This window comes from Mobula birostris, chromosome 5 (assembly GCF_030028105.1).
Source record: "Mobula birostris isolate sMobBir1 chromosome 5, sMobBir1.hap1, whole genome shotgun sequence".
NCBI lineage: Eukaryota > Metazoa > Chordata > Chondrichthyes > Myliobatiformes > Myliobatidae > Mobula > Mobula birostris.
In genome coordinates, this window is record NC_092374.1 from 27,618,784 (window position 1) to 27,643,096 (window position 24,313).

General features: G+C 39.7%; 1 protein-coding gene across 1 annotated transcript in view; it reads left to right on the forward strand.

The window, feature by feature from the left end:
* The window catches only part of LOC140197577 (solute carrier family 22 member 4-like), a 115,528-nt gene extending 91,484 nt beyond the window's left edge, over window positions 1-24,044 (forward strand). The window contains exons 7-11 of the mRNA XM_072257711.1: window positions 10,292-10,506; window positions 13,491-13,673; window positions 17,130-17,265; window positions 17,857-18,012; window positions 22,135-24,044. Coding sequence (XP_072113812.1) covers window positions 10,292-10,506; window positions 13,491-13,673; window positions 17,130-17,265; window positions 17,857-17,992 — 670 coding nt within the window. The 3' untranslated portion in view covers window positions 17,993-18,012; window positions 22,135-24,044. The remainder of the gene's footprint in view (window positions 1-10,291; window positions 10,507-13,490; window positions 13,674-17,129; window positions 17,266-17,856; window positions 18,013-22,134) is intronic.
* The last annotated feature ends 269 nt before the right edge of the window (window positions 24,045-24,313 follow it).

Consider the following 24,313-nt stretch of genomic DNA (forward strand, 5'->3'; position numbering starts at 1 on the left):
TTTTGTGTGTGCTGTTCAAGCTACCAATATGAATGTCTTTGGGATTTGGGAACCTAGAAACTCTAAGCAGCCAGTGCTGAGGTTAGGATCATCCTCCACAAAAGATTAAATATTATCTTTATTTGTCACATGTACATCAAAACATCGAAGCACATAGTGAAATGCTGCACTTGTGTCAACGAACAGCATAGTCTGAGAACGTGTTAGAGGGCAGCCCACAGGTGTTGCCATGCTTCCAGCACCAACATAGCATGTCCACAACTTGCTGACACTAACCCATACAGTGCTATGCAAAAGTCTTATATAGTTAGGGTCCCTAAGGCTTTTGCACAGTACTGTAGTAATTTTAGGTATTGCACTATACTGCTGCCACAAAAAAAATTCATGACCTTTGTGAGTGATGATAAACCTGATTCTGATATTGGTCTCTTTTGTGGACTGAGAGTGGGAAGGGGGTAGGAAGAGAGGAATTATGGTTGAGAAAAGGGGAACAGAGAGGGGAGTAAACACCAGAGAGACATTCCGTAATGATCATTGAACCAATTATTTGGAATCAAATGATCTTACCTGGTGACTCAGGGCCAGGTGTGTCTGCACCCAAGCCACCTCCCGTCCCTGGCACTCCTCTGCCATCTGTCCTCCATCCCTCCTGTGATGCTCCACCTTCACCATTCCCAACATCCTTTGCTCCTGACTGATTTACAAAATTGGTCTCTGCTCCACATTGACAAATACACTACTAGCCTAACTATAGATACGCTCCTAAGACTTTTGCACAGTACTGTATCTACTTGGAATGTGAGAAAAAACTGGAGCACCTGGAGGAAAACTATGTTGTCACGGGAAGAATGTACAAACTCCTTACAGACAGGGGCAGGAATTGAACCTCTGATTGAGATCACTGGCTCTGTAAAGCATTGCACAAACTGCTACACCACCATGTCACCCACCCCTCTGCCGACAAAGTTCTCAGAATTTACTGCCAATTTTCTGCCATTTTATGTGACCAAATCAGATTTCAGTACAACTTTCAATCCATTCCCATCCCGTGTGCATGTGCAATGCAGCAGGTTGGTCTCTCAGAGGCATTACAAATATTTAGAGGGACTCTGATTGAAGAGGTGGATGTTGAGTAAAGATACTAGATTAGATTAGTTTCAACCTTATTGTCATTGTGCCGAGTACAGATACAAAGCCAATGAAATGCAGTTAGCATCTGACCAGAAATGCAAAGAATAGTGTAATTTACAAAATAACTGTGAATAAAAAGTAAGTGCTACAGCACACAAATATAAAAGTACTGAGACAGTACAATATGGGTGCAATACTGCTTAGCACTGTGATGTGAGGTTCAGCAGGGTCACAGCCTCAGGGAAGAAGCTCTTCCTGTGCCTGCTGGTGTGGCAGTGGAGGGTCTTGTAGCGCCTACTGGATGGGAGGAGAGTAAAAAGTCCATGGTTAAGGTGAGATGCTTGATAATGCTTTTCGCCCTGCCCAGGCAGCATTTATGGTAGATGTTCTCAATGGTGGGCATTGGGTGCCGATAATCCGCTGGGCAGTTTTCACCACACGCTGCAGTGCTTTGGGGTCCGATACGGGACAATTGCCATACCACACTGAGATGCAGTTGATGAGTATGCTCTCAATGGTACAGCGGTAAAAGTCCGCAGGAAATAAAGGCGCTGTTGCCCCTTCTTGACCAGGATGGAGGAGTTCAGGGACCAGGTGAGATCCTCAGAAATGTGGACACCAAGGAATTTGAAGCTTGATACACACTCCACTACAGCTCCTGAAAAGATGTAGATGGGGATGTGAGTGTGGCTCGTAGCATGCCTAAAGTCCACAATGATCTCCTTGGTCTTCTGGGTGTTAAGGGCCAGGTTGTTGTCAGCACACCACGTGGCCAGGTGCTGGACCTCGTCCCTGTAGGCCATCTTGTCATCCCCTCTGATCAGGCCAACCATCGTGGTGTTGTCTGCGAACTTGATTATGGAGTTAGAACCATGTACAGGAACGCAGTCGTAGGTGAAAAGGGAGTACAGAAGAGAGCTCAGCACACAGCCTTGAGGCATGTGTGTTGTTTGGACTATCATGTGAAACTACAGCTTCCGCATTGCTTGTTTTTTTTATAGTATATATACATACACACTATATATTGCCTTACTGCTACTCAGCATAAGCTCTATCTGCTTATCATAGGTATTATTGCTAGGTCCATGGGATGGATGAGCAGTTGGAGGACGTGGAAGATGTTGAGCAGGAACCTCAGCAACCAAGAGCTAGACCTATCTGAAGACAGCAAGTGAGGGGAGGGCTGCTCTAAGAAAGCTGTCCCCACTCACCACAGTGTAAAATCAAAGTGTCTCTTTACAGGATGTATACGAGTTGCTGTGCATCAGGCGACTGCTTTCTCCCAGGAGCCAGTTGTAAAGCTCCATTGCCTGAAGCACAGGATCTGTTGCCTTCTGCATTGGACCAGGAAGGTTAACTTCACGTGCATCTGTTAAAATCACAACAGCCTTATCTGCATTGCCAATGGCTCCTTCCAGAAGATACATTCTGCATTCCCAGGTAATTCTGCTTTAAGAAGGATTGCCAAGTTCACTCAGGATATAAGATTATTCAGCCCAATGTATCCATTTACACTCCAATGGAACTCTTTCTTATCTTTCTTTATCCAAATCTATTGGTATGGCCGTCTATTCCCTTCTCCTTCATATGCTTGTCCGTGTTCATCTTCCTTTTAAATAGTATCTATCTATCTGTGAGGTAAATACTATTATACGGCAAATATGTATGAGGAAAATATTATCTGTTCCACATTCTCAATGCTCCTTGGGTAAAGAAGCTTCTTCTGAATTCCCTCCTGGATTTCTGCGTGACTCTCTTATAATAATGCTTTGCAGATATGATTTTCCCCACTAACAGAAATAATCTCTCAGCATTCCTGCTATTACAACCCTTCATAATTTTACAGACATCTAGAAGTTTGCCCTTAGACCTTCCTTTTCTCAAAGGAAATGAGAAACTACCTGCTCCATGATCTAGTTGATAGATTACTTTCCCCAATAACTTAAGAGTCTGCTGGGGATAATTGGGAGATATCTCCAGATGTGGCTGGCTTTCCCAGCATCCAAGGGATATTGGAGTTGCTATCAGCAGTAATTACAAACATGAATGGTGACTGCAGAATTAATGTCACTGAGTAGAAGAGTGCCATATTCTCTGGAGCTTTGAGAGTGGAGTTCTCATTGACCTTTTCAGAGGGCTTGAAAGGATAGAGGTTGAGAGGCTGCATCCCCTGGAAAAAGAATTTGCCTCAGGATTTGATGCTGACCATTTCAGACTGTGTTGATGTGAAAGTTCTCACTCACGGTGTTCTGGAATAGATGTGTGCTTAGTCCTGTGCTGTATCAAAACTTTATGGACTCTGAGGATCAAAGGTTGTGGCGACAGGATGGAAATATGGAAATAAAGTACAGTACTATGCAAAAGTCTTAGGCACATATAGAAAAAATCTGTAAAGTGAGGATACTTCCAAAAATAATGGAATGAAAAATTTCTAAATACCAAAAATTTACTTTAAAGAATAATAAACAGTAAAAAAAAAACCTAAATATTTGACGTGGCCGCCTTTTGCTTTTAAACCTGCATCAATTCTCCTAAGTACACTGTCATGCAGTTCTACAAGAAAATCAGCTGGTAGGTTGTAGGTTGTTCCAAGCGTCTTGGAGAACTTGCCACAGTTCTTCTGCAGACACTGGCTGTCTTGCTGGCTTCTGTCTCTCCAGGTAATTCCTAACAGCCTCGATGATGTTGAGATCCTGGTTCTGTGGAGGCCATATCATCTGAAACTATATAAAAAATCTCGGGTGCTTAAGACATATTCACAGTTCTGTAGATCAGCCAATCATCTCATTGAATGATGGAGCAGGTCTGCAGCCTATATCTGCTCCTATTAACTATGTTTCTTATATTAAATTCCATGCAAATTTAGGCAATTTGGACTGCCTTTTTCTTTCTGTGGTTGAGAGTTAAGGCAGCATTTACCATTGTCACACTTGTGTGGACATTGACTTTCTTTCTACACTATTCTCAGGAACTAGGTAGTTGTTCCCTAAGGTATTGGGAAAATAGAGCTATCCTCCAGGAGGATCTGTGAGGAAATCATAACAACATTTGAGGCCAACTCCATGACTCTGATCTATCTTCTAGCAGTATAACAGTAAAAATTGATATGTTTAGATGGACCCTTAGAATAAAAGGCTCCCTTCAGAAGGATGTCTAGAAACTGACCATCCAAGATGGGTGATCCGATCCAGTCTCATTTCCCACTTACGTGATTAACATCCCAGTGTTAATGCTTCCTGATCTTTCTCTGGGATTTAAACTCTCTCATTGCTGGTTTCTATTGAATATCACAGTGGGGAACTTTGTTGGTACTGTTGAAAGGGGTTGACTACCTGGGAGGGGAGATGGGAACCTGAGGATACTCAGAAGGGATGAGGCTTTGCTCTATGTAGGAAAAAGGAATTGAGGTGAAGAGGTATTTAGGAACACAAAGAAAATCGAGAAGGCAATATTACAGTTAGGAACTTGGTAATTAGTGTTACATACCTCAAGGAGATCTTGTGACTTTCTTGTGAGAATGATGTAATGGTCTTTTGGAGGTCACCTGATGTAATTTTCCCGCCGATGTGAAGTCACGTGATGACATGTTCACCACGGGTAAAAAAGGGAAGACCCCTGGTGACGCAGTTAGTTTTCCAGCTAGAACGTTAGTCAGTGTCTCCGTTCCATTGCGTATTTGTTTTATGATGCAGTTTCATTTTTAAAACGGAGTGTTACGTTCTATTGTAAGGTACAATAAGGATTGGCAGTTTACCCATTTCTGCCAGATTTGTTGATGTACCTTTTCAGTAATATTGGAGAGTGAAGACTTTATCGATGTACAGAACCTGAAGGATTAGGAGAAGTTGGTATTGTTCAGCAGTTTAACAAAGGATCGACCTTACTGAGTCTTCGTTGAAGAAGTAGTGACCTGCATTGAAGATAACTCCTGCTAAAAGAGCAAGGAAGTTCATGCAAGGTTTGCTCTCTAGAAATAAAGGTCAGTTGTTTTTAAGTGGTTTATTTCCTTCCTTGTGAATCCTTTGGACAAAACCAGCAGGAAAGTCGCGTCTATGAAGAAATCCCTCTCCAGAGAAGTCTCTCCCAATTGAATGTATAAATCTGTTGGACTTTCGAATTTACCATTTTAAGAACTGTATTTGACTTTACTGCTTTAAGAACTGTTCTAGCATTTATTGCTTTAAGAACCAGTACTGAGTGGCAAATTGTTGAACGGCCGCATAGTGGTTAACTTCCGGTTAAGGTTATCATTTGTTTTTTTTATTGTTTATCTGTGTTTAATAAATGTTTGGTTGTTTTTATATAACCTGACTCCATTGATATTCATTGTGGCTGGTTACGTAACATTAGTAATTGGTAAAACTGGTATTAGAGTTAGGAAAAGTAATGAGATAAAATTAAAGAATCCTTATCAGAATATATGCAACATTTTTCTAGCAAGATTAGTGAATCACTGATAGAAATAGAAAATTCTGATAACATGCCAGCTTGCTCAGACGCAGCAGCTCCTAAGGGAGCAAAGCGGTTAGTATCTTTTTTAAGCATACCTTTACAATCATACCTTTATGTTCCTGCTGGTCATAAGCTGCTGCAGGCCTACCCCGTTACTGAGTTGCTCGTTGGTGGAGAAGCTGAAGGAGCTGGACTGTGTGCATGCAGACCATGCTGCTGCCTATGTCAGAGGAGGTGCCAGTGTAGTTGGTTGATGGGGTATAACATGGGAAACATACGTAGAACATACGACTGTGCCATATAGCACAGGAACAGGCCTTTGGCTCAAAAAGTTGTGCCAAACCAACTAAATTAGTAACCTAATGGCCAACGAAACTAATCCCCTCTGCCTACACAACGTCCATATCCTTCCATTTTCCTCATATTCATGTGCCTATTCTAAACGTTTCTTAAAAATCTCCAATGTACCTGCCTCTGTCACCACTCCAAGCACCCATGAATTCCTTTGTAAAAGATGTTTCTCACATCACCTTTGAACTTACCTCTCTCACCTTAAATGCATGACATCTGGTATTAGACATTTTGACGTTAGATACTGTCTGTCTATATCTATGCCACTCATAATTTTATAAATCTCTATCATATTTCCCCTCGGCCTGCCCTACTCCAGAGAAAACAAACCCAAGTTTATCTAGCCTCTCGTTTATAGCACATGCCCTGTAAACCAGGCAGCATTCTGATAAGCCTACTCTGCGTCTTCTCCACAGCTTCAACATCCTTTCCGTAGTGGGGCGACCAAAACTGCACGCAATACTCCAGATGCAGCCTATCTAGAGTTTTATAAAGTTGCATCGTAACTTCCTGACTTTTAAACTAAAAGAAGGCAAGCATGCCATATGACTTCTTAACCACTCTACCAACCTGTGTAGCCACTTCCAGGGATTTATAAACTTGGACTTCAAGAACTTTTGCTCATCAGCACTGTAAAGGGTCTTGCTCTTCACAGTGTACTATCGCTTTACATTTGACCTACAAAGGTGCAACACTTCACATTTAGCCAGGTTAAACTCCATATGCTATTTCTCCGCCCATACCTGCAACTGATCTATGTCCTGTTGTGCTCTTTGCCAGTCATTTACCCCATCCGCAACACCACCAATCTTTGTATCATTTGCCAACTTACTAACCTACACAACTGCATTTTCATCCAGGTCATTTATATACATCACAAACAGCAGAGGTCCTGACGTAGATCCCTGTGGATCACCACTAATTGCAGACCTCCAGTTAGAAAATATAAGATTATCCATCATGCAAGGAAGAATGAAAAAGCAGATAATTATTTAAGGGAAGATAAACCGCAAAATGCTGTGATGCAAACAGATCTGGGAGATCATAAGACAAGGAACACAAAAAGGATAGCATGCAATTACTGCAAGTAATTAGGACACTAAGAAAATGCGGGCCTTCATTGCAACAACAGCTGTGGAGTATTCTGGTATGACTGCACTTTGAATACTGTGTGTAGTTTTAATCTCCGCATTTATGGAAGGATGTTCTTGCATTGGAGATAGCACCGAGGTTTACTTGTTTTATTCCATTGGGGTGCATGTGTTGACTTATGAAGAGTTATTGAACAGTCTCTATACTCTTTGGAGCTTAGAGAGTGAGAGGTGACTACATTGAGAAATATAAGATTCTGAGGGAAACTGACAGAATGGATGTTGAGAGATTTTTTTCCCCATTAGCAGGGTTATCTCAAATTAGGGGACGTAGTTTTAGAATAAAGTGTCATCCGTTTAAGATAGAGATGAAGGTGAACTTCTCCTCTCAGAATACTGTGAAGTTCCAAACCCAGAGAGCCATTGATGTGGAATCTTTGAATATATGTGAAGTCACGCTTGGCAGATATTTGAACTATGTTCGTCGAGGAGTTTGGAGAAAGAGCAGGAAAGTGGTGTTGTGGCCAAGATTAGATCAATTATGATCTTACTGAAGGGTGCAGCTGCCTACACCTGCTTCTGTTTCTGGCTCCAATCCCTCTTCCTTCTGCTTACAAACATAAGCAAGCAATCAGGAATTTGCAAGGGAGTGATCATGATATTCCCCGAAACATTGACAGAATTCCAGCAGAAATCCCAGAGAAATTGTACCTTCAATAGTTTATGTTGTTTCTTTGAAATTCCTGCTGGAGGTCTATTGGAGATTGGGAGATTCTATGTAAAAAAAATCATGATATACTTTACCTGAATAAACATTCTGAAAGTGTTCTCATTTTCGTGAAATAAATTGAACAATGTTTGTTCAAAAACCGCCATATTTAAGATAAATATTTCAGAAGTTTGTCCTATGGAATCTTGAAAATATACATAGTTAAGATATGTGTATTGATTTCACTTGAAGCATCAATTTTTAGCACAAGCTTTTGGATGGATTGTCTTTCCAACTAGACAATAATGCCTTTAAAATACAGAAAAGGTGACATCATACATGCACTTTATTTGTTACTGTAGTTGTCATTTAGATATTTTAACTTCTCTGAAAGTATTTTATCACTTCATATTATCATTTTCAAAGGCAAATATTTTCAGAGAACAGTCAGCCCTCCTTATCCGCGAGTTCCGCATGCGCGAATTCAACCAATCGCAAATCGAGAAAACCCGGAAGTGCTCTTCCAGCGCTTGTTGTTCAAGCATGTATAGACTTCTTTTTCTTGTCATTATTCCCTAAACAATGCAGTATAACAACTATTTTACATAGCATTTACATTATAAGTAATCTAGAGATGATTTAAAGTATACGGGAGGATGTGCGTAGGTTATCCTGGATCGGGATCAAAAAAAAACTGTAAGTTCTCTTACTAAGTAAGTCGGAACAGGTACAGTATATCCGGTATTATTTAGCGTCAGTTAATCAAACATTTGTCTTAGTATATAGTATATATTTTACCTTTCTATGCATATAAAACACTTAAGAAACGTATGTTTCAGCGCCGGCCTCAGGAATGGAAATTCCTGAGCTCGGTCCAGTGACAGAGCGCTCCCAAGCCGCTCTCCATCCGTGCCAGGTTGATGTGAAGGACCAAAAACACCAAACCCCAAAACTCAATAACTAAACCACTGCGTTGCTTAGTAATAATTGTAGCTTTCATCAGGGCAAGGCCTTTCTCACTTTATCCTTTAAAATTGTTCCAATCGTTGACCGAATGTAACCTAACCTTTTTCCAATGACCGATGGCATTTCACCTCTTTCCGATCACTTTTTTATTTCCACTTTACTTTCAATCGTGATCGTGATTATTTTCGTGAACAGAAACACTGCGGATTCAGAACTCTGCTACCAGGTCCTAATGTCCACCACACTGAGACATGTTACATAAGGTCCAGGGTTCCGCTGGGTCCTAAGGTCCACTGCATTGAGACAGGTTGAATAAGGGACTTGAGTATCCTTGTTTTTTGGTATCCGCGAGGGGTCCCGGAACCAATCCCTCACAGATATGGAGGGCCGATTGTACACTTTGACGAATTTGTGAGAAAATGACGACACATTTTAATCAATACTAGACTACTAGAAAGTGTGTAGACTATGCAAAATTTTCACATCCTGGAATTTACACAACTCCCAATCTTTGGCAGAACTCATTGGAAGTTTAAGATAATACTGTATATTGATATCTCTGCTATGATAAACATCTCTCTGTTCTTGAATTCCTTTTACAATTATATCCTGGGTTAATACCTCCTCTTTGCATTATTGCAGCAAAATGTAACCAAATATAACAATTTATAATTTTCAGCATTTCATAGCTGCCTTTCTGTGCATTCTGTTTGCTAAATCTATTTGAAATCTGTACTCCCCTGTTCATCCTGTGTCACCTGCAGATTTGGATATTGTTCCTTATATTCCCAAGTCCAGATCATTAATATATATTAAAGAAACTAGTGCCTAGTACTGACTCCTAGGAAATTCCACTGTGCACTTCCATCAATCTGGAAAAACAACCTTCCTGCTGAGTTTCTCCAGCACTCTGTGTGTTCATTGCTTCTCTCGGTTTCCTATTCCATAGCCAGTCTTCTATTCATGCTGCTGCATAACTTTTCATTCCATGGCCTTCAGTTTTGAAGAAATGTCCTGAATTGATATCTCACTAGTTCTGTTCATATCCATTTATTTACATAACATTAGGAATACATTCATGGCCATAAGACAGAGGAGTAGAATTAAGCCATTTGGCCCCCTAAGTCTGCTCTGCCACTCCATCATGATTGATTTATTATCCCTCTCAATCTCATTCTCCTGCCTTCTTCCTATAACTGTTGATGCCCTTACTAATCAAGAAGCTATCAACTTCCACTTTAAATACACCCAAAAACTTGGCTTGCAGAGATGTCTGTGGCAACCAATTACACAGATTCATCCCCCTCTGTTCTATTGGGTGTTTGTTCTTCAAAAACGGATTCTTAAATTATCAAGTCCAGTGTTTTAACGTTCTCTTTGTAGTCTCCATCTTCCTGTACTTTCTCCTCCTGATCACCTCTCCCTTGGCAAGTGTCCATTTTTTTCCTTAAGTCATTTCACAACATTAAAGTCATAACTTAAGTGAAAGATATCACTGACAATTCAGAATTCAGACAACTGTATCTAGCCGACCTTCTGCAGGAAACTGAAAAACCTTTAAACCTTTCATTTCTTTTCTGTTTCATTGTAGGATGATTACATCCACTGGATACTTTGTGTTAACCCTGGGTACTCCCAATATATATGGTGACCCTTACCTCAACTGCTTAATTTCTGCATTCAGCGAAATTGTAGCCTATACAATCGCCTGGTGGATGACGCACAATGCCCCTCGACGTTTGTCAACCTCGCTCACGTTGCTGCTTGGTGGTGCTGTTCTGCTTGCCGTTCAATTTATTCCTTCAAGTAAGAGCTAAGAAATCCTTGTAAATCTATATTTTTTGAAATGCCATTTGTTCCTTTCTTTACAATTTCCATAAGACAATAAGACATGCAAGTAGAACTAGACCACTCGGTCAATTGACTGACTCTACCATTCCATCCTGGCTGATTTATTATCCCTCTCAACCCCATTCTTCCTGTAGCCTTTGATGCCTTTACTAATCAAACATTTCAGTGACATTTTAGTAGCTTTTAACTAAAAATGTTTCAAATAGAAAAAATACTTTTACCCTGAAATATGAGCTCTCTCTGAACAGTGTGTGTGTGATTGCATTACTCAGCATGATCTTGAACTTACAGGTAAAAATTGTTATAGATTCATTTCACTCTCTATACTGTGACTTGATAATCAAAAGTTTTGCCTCTGTAGTATATTATTGTATTTTGATTGATTTCAGCAATTCCATGTCCTCTTATTCTAATGGAAAACTATGCTGAGTGGTGAGTAATTAATGGTTGATCAGTTCCATACTAGTACTCCACCTGCCTTGACTTTCGGGAACTCCTGGTTGCCAGCCACTTTAATTCCTCTCCCCATAGCCTCCTGTCTGTCCTCAACTTCCTCCGCTGATGGGATGAAGCTAAGCAAAAACAGTACCTCATAAGTCACATGTATCAGTATTACAATGAAATAAAGGGAATTAAAGAGGCATGAAAGAGGAGCTTGCCCGGGGGTGGACTGGAGGGAGATACTGGTGGGGATGACGACAGAGCAGAGATGGCTGAAGTTTCCGGGAATAGTTCACCATGAGCAGGTTAGACATGTCTCACAGAAGAAGTTGTTCTCAAATGGCAGGTCTAGGCACAGTGGCTGACCAAGGAAGTTAAGGAATGCATAAAAGACAAGGAAATGGCATATGAGGTAGCAAAAATGAGTGAGAAGTTGGATGATTGGGAAGCTTTTAAAATCTAATAAAAGGCAACTAAAAAAGCTATAAGAAGGGAAAAGATGAAATACGGTATGACAGCAAGCTAGCCAATAATATAAAGCAGAATGCTAAAAGTTTTTCAGTTTTGTAAAGAATAAAAGGGAGGTGAGAGTCGATATTGGACTACTGGAAAATGATGCTGGTGAAGTAGTAATAGTGGACAAAGAAATGGCAGATGAACTTAATAAGTTCTTTGCTTCAATCTTTACCGTGAAAGAAATTAGCTGTATGCCAGAGGTCCATGAGTGAGTGTCATTGCTATTACAAAGGAAAAAATGCAAGGCAAACTCGAAGTTCTTTGGGTGGATAAGTCACCTGGACCAGATGGACTACATCCCAGAGTCCTGAAAGAGGTTGCTGAAGAGATAATGGATATATTGATCATAATCTTTCAAGAATCATTTAATTCTGGCGTAGTACCAGAGGACTGGCAAATTGCAAATGTCACTCCACTCTTTCAGAAGGGAGGAAGACCAAAGAGAGGGAATTATTGGCCTGTTAGCCTAACCTGAGTGGTTGTGAAAGTGTTGGAGTCCATTATTAAGAATGAGGTTGCAGGGGACGTGGAGACAAATGATAAAATAAGTTTCTCTCAAGGGAAATCATGCCTGACAAATCTGTTAAAATTCTTCGAGGAAATAACAAGCAGGGTGATCAAAGGAGAGGAAGTAGCTGTCATTTACTTAGGTATTCAAAAGGCATTTGATAAGGTGCCTCACATGAGGCAGCTTAACAATATAAAATCTTATGGAGTTACAGGAAAGATATTGGCATGGATAGAGGAATAGCTGACAGGCAGGAGACAGTGAGTGGGAATAAAGGAGGCCATGTTCGTGGGTACATTTAAATTGGAAGTTAATAGTTTCATAACTGGTTGGTGCATCAAGGGTATAGTTAGAGGGCAGGTGTATAGGATTAAATGGGATCGGGGATCAGCCATGAGCAACACACACGAAATTCTGGAGGAACTTAGTAAGCCAGGCAGCATCTAGGAAAAGAGTACAGACAATGTTTTGTGCCAGCTCCTAAAGCCCGCCCCAGCTCATCTCTTCTCCTGTGCCAGTTCTCCGTTGATCTTAATTCTGGTCACCTCACTACAGGAAGGATGTGGAAACCATAGGAAGGATGCAGAGGAGATTTACAAGGATGTTGCCTGGATTGGGGAGCATGCCTTATGAGAATAGGTTGAGTGAACTCGGCTTTTTCTCCTTGGAGCGATGGAGGATGAGAGGTGACTTGATAGAAGTGTACAAGATAATGAGAGGCATTGATCATGTGGGTAGTCGGAGGCTTTTCCCCAGGGCTGAAATGGATAGCATGAGAGGGCACAGTTTTAAGGTGCTTGGAAGTAGGTACAGAGGAGATGTCAGGGGTAAGTTTTTTATGCAGAGAGTGGTGAGTGCGTGGAATGGGCTGCCGGCGGCGGCGGTGGAGGCGGAAACAATAGGGTCATTTAAGAGATTCCTGGATGGCTACATGGAGCTTAGAAAAATAGAGGTCTATGGGTAACGCCTAGGTAGTTCTAAGGTAGGGACATGCTCGGCACAGCTTTGTGGGCCGAAGGGCCAGTATTGCGCTGTATGTTTTCTATATTCTCTATGTTTCCTGACCTTTCAAGTCCGTTTATGATGCTATTTATATACTGTATGCATAGATTAATGAAGAAAAAGTGCTTTGGCACAATTGTGTTATCCCTTGTCACACATCGTTGATAGCAGTGACCTTTTAATAGAGCAGGTATAGTTCTACCAACAAAGAAAGGCCCATTTAGTGATAAGTCCTTCCTTCCCTATTGAAAGAGGATCTCTTGCAGAAACATCCTGTAATTAAACAACTAAAAATGCTACTTGAAAGGTAGTGGCACATGTAAATCTTTGGTCCAAACACTTTTCCATTGGACCTTAAAGTAGGGTTCTCCTCTTGCCATGGGGAGTGAGATCTGTAGTATAACAAAATATGAAAATAATTACAAAATATAAAGGGAAATGATGATCAAACTAAATGTTGGTTTCTCCACAGGTTTTCACCATTTTGCTAGAGCGTTGGTGATGATTGGAAAAACAGGCATTACAATATGCTTCTCAATAATCTATGTTTTTTCTGCTGAGTTGTATCCAACTGTGGTGAGGAACATGGGGATTGGAGTGTGTACCATGGCATCCAGGATTGGCAGCATAATCTCCCCATATTTTGTTTACCTTGGTAAGTGAGAAGATCATGAAATAATCAACAGTTGTGTTTATGTTGATATCTTTCCTGAAGTCCTTAGACATGACAGCTTATCGGGAATAAAGAGAATTTGGAATACTTAGCTGGGAGTTTCCTTGGACTTACTCTGGCTTCAACACCATAACTTTGCTGCATGCACTGTAGAGGCTACATTAATTGTATGGATGCTAATTTGAGGAATTCTTGACCATTAATTGCCCTGGGTATTAAAATTTAGCCTTTATTTAAAATTTAGCCTTTATTTATTCACAACATGTCTGGTAACTTTTATCAAAATCTGGTAACTGAGTGTAATCTGAACACCTTTGAGCCTGAAATGTTTACATTTAGCTCTAAGTGCACTGACTATATTCATTGCCCAACCCTGAAGAGATGAATTTACTCTTATCATCCTCATTTTTAAAACCTATAATGGTCTAATGCAAGGCTTCCCAACGCTTTTTAAGGCATGGACGTCTACCATTAACTGAGGGGTCCATGGACACCAGGTTGGGAAACCCCTAATCTAATGCTTCATTAAAGTTTGAAAATTAGTGTGATTTCACAAATTCCACAGGTGTTAATGGAATTTTCTCCCAATCCTTCCTATCATTAATTACTGTGTCTATTATACAGTATCATCTACTATTTCATCCTTAAAAGCACTTCAACTTTTCTTTTGCTCAAAAACTGGTGAAAACTGAATGTTTGGTGGTCTCTTCAAAAATCCTGTTTCGGATTTTAGATAGCAGACCTGTGAACTACCTCCATAAAATCAGTCTTCCAACTGCCGCACAGGTACTGGCTTTGTTGTTGTTTTCCAGATGTACCTTTGCTGATTATGAAAAAAAGTGTGGGCAGTTTGAAACTAAAATCGCAGAATTCTGTGCAGGGTAGTGGATGAACTAAATGCCAATAAGGAGCAACCATGCCTCCGCAGGGAAAGCATTTCACTCAGTGTGTTGTTACAGGATCAGTGAAAAGAAAGGGTTGGCACTGAGTGATAACACTCTTCAAAACCTTTTATTCTGTTCATGCATGGTCACAATTGGAGAAATGCATCTAGTTCTGGGTATTACTTAAGGAGAGTTGTGAAGGCTTTAGGGATGGCACAACGTGACTCCACAGACAAGGTACTTAGGTGATGTGGATAGACTAAGGAAACTGGAATTATTCTAAGGACAGTGAAAACTGAAAACAGGTTTGCTTGAAGATTCTGAGATGATGAAATATCAAGGAGAAAAAGTGAAGAGAAACTGTTTCCGCTGGCTAGGATTGAGAGCCAGCAGACGTCGACCGTAACAGTAGTGTAGTGGTTAGTGCAATGTTATTACAGCTCTGGGCATTCAGAAATTCAGAGTTCAATTCTAGCACTGTTCTGTGTGGAGTCTCTGTACATCCTCCCCATAGAATGTGTGGGTTTGTCCCGGGTGATCTGGTTTCCTCCCACAGTCCAAAGACATGCTGGGTAGTTTAAATGGTCATTGTAAATTGTCCCATGATTAGGTTAGGGTTAATCAGGGTTGTGAGGTTACTGGGATGGCATGGCTCGAAGGACCAGAAGGGCCCACTCCGTGCTGTATAGCGAAATAAAAATTAAATTAAAAAATAAAGCAAACTTGAGGAAAAACTTTTCAGAGAATAGTTATCTGAACATCACTACATGAAAGGGTCATAGAAGAAGTCCCATTATATCAAATTTCCTTTTTCAACCTTCCACTATGGATCAAGCTTACTTTGATTGGAAAACCAAAGGTATAATATTTTTTCGCGATTGATTTTTGGATAATTGTTTTATGGCTTTTGATCAACTCTCCAATAAATATAACTTACCCAGATCTCACTTTTTTAGATATCTACAGATTAGAAAATTTTTAATTACTGTTTCTCCTAATTTTCCACACCCATATCCAATGGACACTTCGGAAAAAATTTTAGATTTAAATCTTTCTCAGAAAAGTGTAGTAGCAATTATATATAATATAATTATGAATTTATGTCCTGAGGCTTCTAATAAAATTAAAGATGACTGGGAAAGAGAACTTAAGATTAATATACTGATTGAAAAATGGAAAAAAATTCTTCAATTGGTTAATTCATCCTTTGCCTGTGCTAAACATGTGTTGATACGGTTTAAAGTAGTGCACAGGGCTCATATGTCCAAAGATAAACTATCTCATTATTATTCTTATATTAATCCAATATGTGACAGATGTCATTCCGAGATAGCTTCTTTAACCCACATGTTTTGGTCATGTCCTTTGCTGGAAAAATATTGGAAAGATATTTTTGATATTACTTCAATGGTCTTGAATATAGACTTACAACCTCATCCAATTACTGCTATCTTTGGATTACCAACGATAGATTCAAATTATTTAACCTCTTCATCACGTAGGATGATTGCATTTCTTACTTTAATGGCTAGAAGATCCATTCTGTTGAATTGGAAAGAGATTAACCCTCCTACTGTATTTCATTGGTTTTCACAAACTATGGTGTGTTTGAATTTGGAAAAAATTAGAAGTGCGGTGTATGACCCTTCCATTAAATTTGAAAAAACTTGGAGGCCATTCATTCAGCATTTTCATTTGATGTAATTTGATCATTTCCAAACTTGTTTTATCTCTCTGTACTGTTGTTGGAGAGGAATGGAGTCGTCGACACTAAGGTTTTCTTCTTTTCCATTTTTAAGTTGTTAGTACTGCCCAAGTCTTTTAGTTTAGTTGATTAATTCTGTTTAGTTTTTTATTGGGGATGGAGTTTGTTTTTTTTTAGTTTTTTTTCTTTTTCGTGTTTTTTTTCCCAGTTTTTTTTTGCTTTGTATTATTCATTGTTAGTTTTACACGATTGGGAGCTTTGTTAATTTACACTATTTGGTCTTGCAATTACTTATTTTAAGTGTAACAATATATCTCCTACTATTTGTATTATTGTTACGTTTTGTTTCTATGTTATGAAATTAATAAAAAGATTGAAAAAGAAAGAAGAAGGTTAAATGGTGGAACTCAAAATTTAAATGGATAAATACTTAAATAAAAAAAAACTACAGAGTGTCAGTGGGGAAAGCAAGCTCCTCCTGTGCTAATGTGATTCACTAATTCTACCTTATGATTCTGCCTACCAGCCAAAAACCAAAATTTTAAATCTGCTATTACTTATGCAATTTACTTTGGATGTACCAAGTATCCAAATTCTGCATGTGCTGTGCCAGTAGTCAAGGCCCTCTAGTTGGTATTAAATAAACAGTCAAGCGCAAAGACTCCTTTCGTGCAAGATTCCTTTAAAGACTCACTGGTGCAATTCTAACTTTGTCTGAATGATACTTAAGAAAATAAATAGTGGACAACTTTGTTTCAAATGAATTGCAGTGCAGTGCTACATTATAATTTTCAACATGTGGTTGATAGTTCCCAGTTATTTATAAAACTGTCTTCATCTGCCCTGTAGGAGTATATGATCGGATGTTACCTTTCATGTTAATGGGCGCTTTGATCCTGCTGGCTGGAAGTTTCTGCTTACTTCTACCTGAAACACGTGAACAACCCCTTCCAGAAACAGTGAACCAGGTACAGGCTATTAAATGGTAAGTCATCTTGAGAAACAAGTTTTTATTTTACCTGAATGCACTGGGGAAGCACTCCGGAGTATATAAATTCTATGAACTTAAATTGCCATGGGGTTACAGTATATACCAATACATTTAAGCAGGCTATCCAATTAACCTGAGAAATCTTTAAAAGTAAGTTACAAATCAACAAAAGAACACTCATTCAATTCTGCAGAATTCCTGTTGTTAACACTCATTCAATGATCACTTTTAATGATACTATTGATTCCAAAATATCTGTGAAACTGTATTTTTTCCAAGTACAATGCAGATAATAGCAATGCAGTTCAAATTCAAGTTCATTTATAATTGTCATAGGCATACAGAGTATAAATGTCATGAAAATTAGCTTTTTCCAACAGCAGCACAGTACATTACAAACGTGACAGACAGACTTTAACATAAATTTAAATTAACATAAATCACATGCAACTTATACAAAATTACCTGTGCAGAAAGTGATATAATGTCAGTTTCTCCACCTTAAACTGCTTAGGTAATAAGATTTGAAAAATAACATCAATATAACTCCAACATTTCTTATCTTCACCAACTCCTTTCCTTAAGTCTATGCTCTCCTCGTGCCACACATCACTCTGGAGCAAATACATCCACTGAGTCTCCAACCCAAGAGGTTCAAGCTGAGAACAATGGTAGTTACTTCTTGCCTTCACAAACGGACCAGACTGTGGAAATACACTAGCTGCTGATCATCATGTGAAAGTAAGTAGTCGGTGTCCTTTATTCCAGTTTGCATCAAGGTAGAGAACTTAGCAAGATCGAACACATTCTACCAGCAGCCATGTAAAGCACATGTGTAACTCCCAGAACCATTTGCTCATATTAATGCCAGAGAACACCTTCTACAAGGCTGTCTACAAGATTGCTAATTTGTGATCAGTTTTACTCTGTGCCATTGAAACTGGCTTGAGATTTCTCAAAATTCAAGATGAAGTTTATTGTCATTCAACCGTATGCATGTATATAGCTAAATGAAACAACATTCCTCAGGGACCAAGGTGAAAAACACAGTAGATATATTACACACAGCACATAAGGTGATATTAACACAATAATATTAATAGGTAAAAAGTATTCTGTAGATGCACAAATTGACATATAATTAAATACACAACCGCATACTATTGCTTTGCGTTGTCATAAATAATATGTATCAGGTGGCAGGAGAGTGTTCAGAAGTTTCAAACTCTGGGGGTGGAAGCTGATAACCAGCCTAACAGCCCGTGTTCTTATCCTCATAAGAACATTCAAAGACATTTCAAAGAGGTATTTTAAAAAAAGATAGCCAAGACTGGATTCTTCTTAATCATTCCTTTTAAACCCTGACCCTAAATACAAAGAGCTTTCATCTCATTTCCTGTTTCACTCAAAATTCGTTTATATTCTGTTTATTTTCAAATTCCATCCCTTCTTTCATAACTATTTGTCAACTAATGCTGGGCTTGAGCAGCCCACTTTGCAGTAAAAATTCTCTGAACCTCCTTGATCCTTTGAGAGATCATACTCTATCTCAGCCTTCTCTCCCCCCACCTCATCATAATTCATCTAACTATGAAGATAAGTTGTTGAAACATTTGCCATCCGAAAATGTTACACGTTTTTGAAAGGCTCATTCTAGTATCTTTAACCTTTCAACCTTCATTGTTACATGAAATGAATCCACCTGCAATTTTATCTCTCCTCCACATCTGGGTTAGAGGGAGGAGTTCAGCTATACGGAGAGATTAGACAAACTTCATTTGTTTTCCCTGGAACACTAGAAGCTGACGGGGAGAAGTGAAAGGAATGTACAAAATAATGATCCGTAGAACATTTTTACCAAGCTGTAAATATATCAAATATTAGAGAGCATAACTTTAAGGTGAGAGGAGAATAGTTTAAAGTAGACCAATCACAAACAAGAGAAAGTCTGCAGATGCTGGAAATCCAAGCAACACACACAAAATGCTGAAGGAACTCAGCAGGGCAGGCAGCATCTATGGAAAAAAGTACAGTTGACATTTTGGGCCAAGACCCTTCATCAGCACTGTTTAAAGCTGATTTACAAAGCAAGTTTTTTACACAGAGATTTGTGGGTCCCTGGAGATGGCAGAAACAGATATAATAGCAATATTTAAGAGAAATTTAGACAATCATGAAAAAAGGCAAGGAATAGATGAATACGGACCATGTGCAGGCAGCTGGGATTAGTTAGACTGGCATCATGGTTTGACCAAACAGCTTGTTCCTGTGCTGCATAGTTAGGTCTATGTTCATACATTTCTTTGAGTATTGTCGAGATTCATATACAAAACCCAAGGAGATTTTTCTGCCTCACTGGATAGCTATCTACACTTTGTCAATGATATCATCAGATGGCAGTTCTGACTGTTTCTCTCTCTACAGATGCCATCTGACATGTTGAATTTTGCCAGCATTTTCTGTTTCTGTGTGCGGCGTGTCAACCCCTCTTACTAATTTTTCATTTTAAATTTCATATTTCTAGTATCATTAAGGTATATTGGTTAGCACACAACTTCAGGCACAGCATCATAGGGAGAATATTCAAGTTAGGTATTGCAAAATAATGGCTTGTACAACTTTGGCATTACTAGTCTGCTTTTAACTTTGGTGGCCCATATGTAAGATCACAAACCTAATTTTCTCTTTTCTACACACATCTTATATCTACATAGTTAATCTCATAACAACAGCTTCTAACTTAATGTCAGCAAGACGACGGAGCTGATTATTGACCTTAGGAGGAGGAAACCAGGGGTCCATGAACCAGGTACTCATCAGATGATCAGAGTTGGAGAGGGGCAGCAACTTTAAATTCCTCGGTGTTATTATTTTGGAGGATCTGTCCTGGGCCCAGCACTTAAATGCAATTACAAAGGAAGCATACAGCGCCTGTATTTCCTTGGGAGTTTGTGATGATTTAGCATGATATCTGAAACACTGACAAACTTCGATAGATCTGTAGTGGAAAGTATATCGACTGGCTGCATCACGGCCTAGTATGGAAACACCAATTCCCTTGAATAGAAAATCCTACAAAAGGTACTGGATATGGCCAAGTCCATCACAAGTAAAGCCCTCCCCACCATTGAACACATGTATACGACGTGTTGCTGCAGGAACGCAGCATCCATCATCAGGGACCCCCACCGCCCAGACCATGCTCTCATCTCACTGCTGCTATCAGGAAGAAGATACAGGAGCATCAGAACTCACAACACCAGGTTCAAGAACAGTTATTAACTCTCAACCATCAGGCTCTTGAATCAAAGGGATAACTTCATTCAACTTCATTTGTCCCGTCACTGAAATGTTCCCTCAACATATGGACTAATTTTCAAGGACTCTTGATCTCATGTTCTTGATATTTATAGCTTATTTATTATTATTAATTTCATTTTGTATTTGCACAGTTGTGTCTTTTGCACAATAGTTGAACACCCAAGTTTGTGTGGTATTTCATTTATTCTATTATAGTTAAAGATATAGAGTCATAGAGAAGTACAACACAGAAACAGGCCCTTCAGCCTATCTAATCCTTGACAAAACTATTTAAACTGCCTCCTCTCATCGAACTGCACCAGAACAATAGACCTCCATACCCTACTATCCATGTACCTCTCCAAACTTCTCTTAAGTGTTGACATTGAGCTTGCATGGACCACTTGTGCTGGCAGTTCATTTCACACTCCCACGACTCTCTGACTGAAGAAGTTTCCCCTCATGTTCCTCAACTTTCCTTCTTAGCCCATACCTTTGGTTGCAGTCACACCCAACCACAGTGGAAAAAGCCTGCTTACATATACACTGTCTATACCCCTCATAATTTTGTATACCTCTATCAAATCTCCTCTCAATCTTCTACGTTCTATAGAATACAGTCCTAACCTATTCAATCTTTCCTTATAACTTAGGTCCTCCAGACCCAGCAGCATCCTCGTAAATTTTCTCTGCATTCTTTCAAACTTGTTTATATCTTTCCTGTAGGTAGGTGACCAAAACTTCATACAATATTCCAAATTTGGCCTCACCAACGTATACAATTTCAACATAACATCCCTTCTCCTGTACTCAGTACATTGATTTATGAAGACCAATGTACCAAAAGCTTTCTCTATGACCCTATCTACCTGTGATGCCATTTTCAAGAAATTATGGACCTGTATTCCCAGATCCTTTTGTCCTACCACTATCCTCAGTGCCCTACCATCCCACTGAAGTGCAAAACTTCACACTTGTCTGCATTAAATTCCATCTGCCATCTTTCAGCCAATTTTTCCAGATGATGCAGATCCCTCTGCAAGCCATGACAGCCTTCCTCACTTAGTGGAGAATGTCTGTTTTTTTTTCTGCAGAACTGCCAAGGTATCTAGCACTCCCACTCAAGAAGATAGATAATGCAACAGCACTCCCATAGTGTTACATTGGAGTGTCAGTATAGATCACATACACACTTCACTGGGGCCTGAATTCACAACCTTTTGGCTCGGTCTCAAGAGGGGAAGGAAAGAAAATTACAGTAACAGGATTCATAGCAGGAGATCAGCTCACTGTGGCTGTCTCTGAACTGCTGAATTGTCCCAAATCCAGTGACTTAGTTCTTGTCTGTAACAGATTCATTAACGCGGTTGTTTCCTAAGCTACTTCCTCAGATCAGGGACGACCAGGGGTGAGCAATAAATGTCCATTCCCAGTACTGTCTTTGGTTCATCAGTGAGATATGTGGGAAATTTTTTTAATGTGGTATATAATCATAGTTATTTTAGTCTATGTCTCTCGGAGTTGTTAAACTCTACTATTTACACTTTCTTCATCTCTACCTAGGTATCTCCCCAACACTCCTGCTTCGGTGACCTGACTGTCATCCAACATTATCCAAGATTGGATAGAATGGTTCTTTGTCTTAATAGTTTTGCAATTTTGCTTTCTTGTCATTTCAATAGTGAAGAGGGGAAGAGAAAAAGCCCTGAGCAATGTTGTAGACTGATAGACAAGGCTACCACTAGTCCCATGTTTTGGGCACATGCATACGGGCGTATTTTTCAAATTCAAAATTTCCAACTCAAGACCCTGTGAGCTGCAACTGATTAAATTGCTACAACAATAGTGGGCAAACCATGACACAAACTTAACCCAATGCGAAGTACCAGTGTTCATTTTGGATAAATGTGATACACCATAACCTTTGATCTGATCTGTGCTTCAGTATATCCTTTGAGTCTCCTCCCTGCTCGCCCAGACCCCAGGCTCTCCTTCTGGAGTCTCATCCAGCTTTCCATGTGCATTGCCAGAGTCGCATTTCATTCAGAAACAGAAGTAAAAAAAAACTGATGAATAACTGAAGGAAAAAGTAATAGATGGTTGTTGATCCAGCCCCATACAAGGTGCATCCTTTTCGATCATGTTGTTAATGAAAAGCTTGGTAATATAATGATTTATACAGTGAGTGACTTATTTTACCTTTATTTATGGGTTGTTTTCTGCCTCATGGAGGGTAAATGGCTACCATTCTGATTGTGAGCGGAAACAGCACCCATTCTGGTGGTTCAGGGTTTCAAGGGTTTCAAAGGTACGTTTAATGTCAGAGAAATGTATACAATATACATCCTGAAATTCATTTTCTTCGCAACCATCCACGAAAACAGAGGCGTGCCCCAAAGAATGAATGACAGTTAAATGTTAGAACCCCAAAGCCCCCCCAGCTCCCCTCCCCCATGCGTAAGCAGCAGCAAAGCAACAATCCCCCTCCACCAGCAAAAAAACCATCGGCGCCCCCCCCCCCACCAAGCACACAAGCATGCAGCAAAGCATCAATATAGACACAGACTTGCAGTACCCCAAAGACTACTCGTTCACCGGTAAATTGACATACCACAGGCTCTCCCTCTGGCTTCCTAATAAGGGTAAAAGAGGTGTCTCCGTTTCACAGCGAAAGGAGAGACGTAACAAAGAAGTCGCTGATTTATGACGTTAAAAGTCCATTGTGTCGCTTTTTCTAGCTTGGGTCTGTGGGCACACAGCCAACAGCCAGCTTGCTGCGTTCGATCTTTCATCTCCCACAACACACCGTATTCTTGCAGAGACATTGACCTTCAGTCCGCCCGTCTCCAGAGCCACAAGGTCCCGGAACTCTGAAGGCGTGCTAATCTTCTAGGCTGCGTCCTTGGCATATTGAATAATGACCAGTTGTGAGACCCCGAGTGCGGGTCTCATTCCCGCAAAGAACCGAAGTCAGTGTGCATGATTTTTTAAGTTGCCTAGTTGAAACAAAGAAACGTAGTACAAATAGAAAATGCAAAACCATCAACAAAAATACTCAATTTTTCTCACATAAGTTCTCTCTCAGAAGAAGAATGCAAAACTGGCTTTGAAGTATTTAAAAAAGTGCAGTAACTCAAATAGAAAAGAGGATGGCTAGCAGGAAAATAAAGTCTGATTTGAAAAAAGAACAACTGACTTGAAATCTAGAGAGAAAGCAAGTGAAGTATCTGCAGTCAACCCAAGAGCCTGGCAGCTTATTCAAACCAGCCATGTAAAAAAGTAGATGATAAAAATACTGAAGAACCAAAACTGCAAACAATAGTGGGAAGGGAAGTCCCCAGTCCCACTGCAGTGAGCACTGTAAAAGGATGGTCAATTTATTGTAGGAGTCATTTGGAAATTAATGAATGTTATATGTATACTTTGCCACATTATATGTTATATTTCAAAATGTATTGACTATTATAAATAAACATAATTTTGCTTAATACAAGCCCTTATTATTTTACGGCATCAAAAATGTTCAGCTGTAGATAGCTTGAAGCAAAAAGAATGCCTTTCTTTTATCCCCAGTATTCTTCACACCTCGGACACAATCAGCCACACAGAGAGCACCCAGGGCCAGGATTAAACCCAGAAGCTATCAGTTAAACCTGTGACATTTGTTACAGCTGCATCTCCCAGGTCCAGCAGCATCTGCACTGCCCATGATGGATCTGTATGCATTCTACCTATTGTTCTT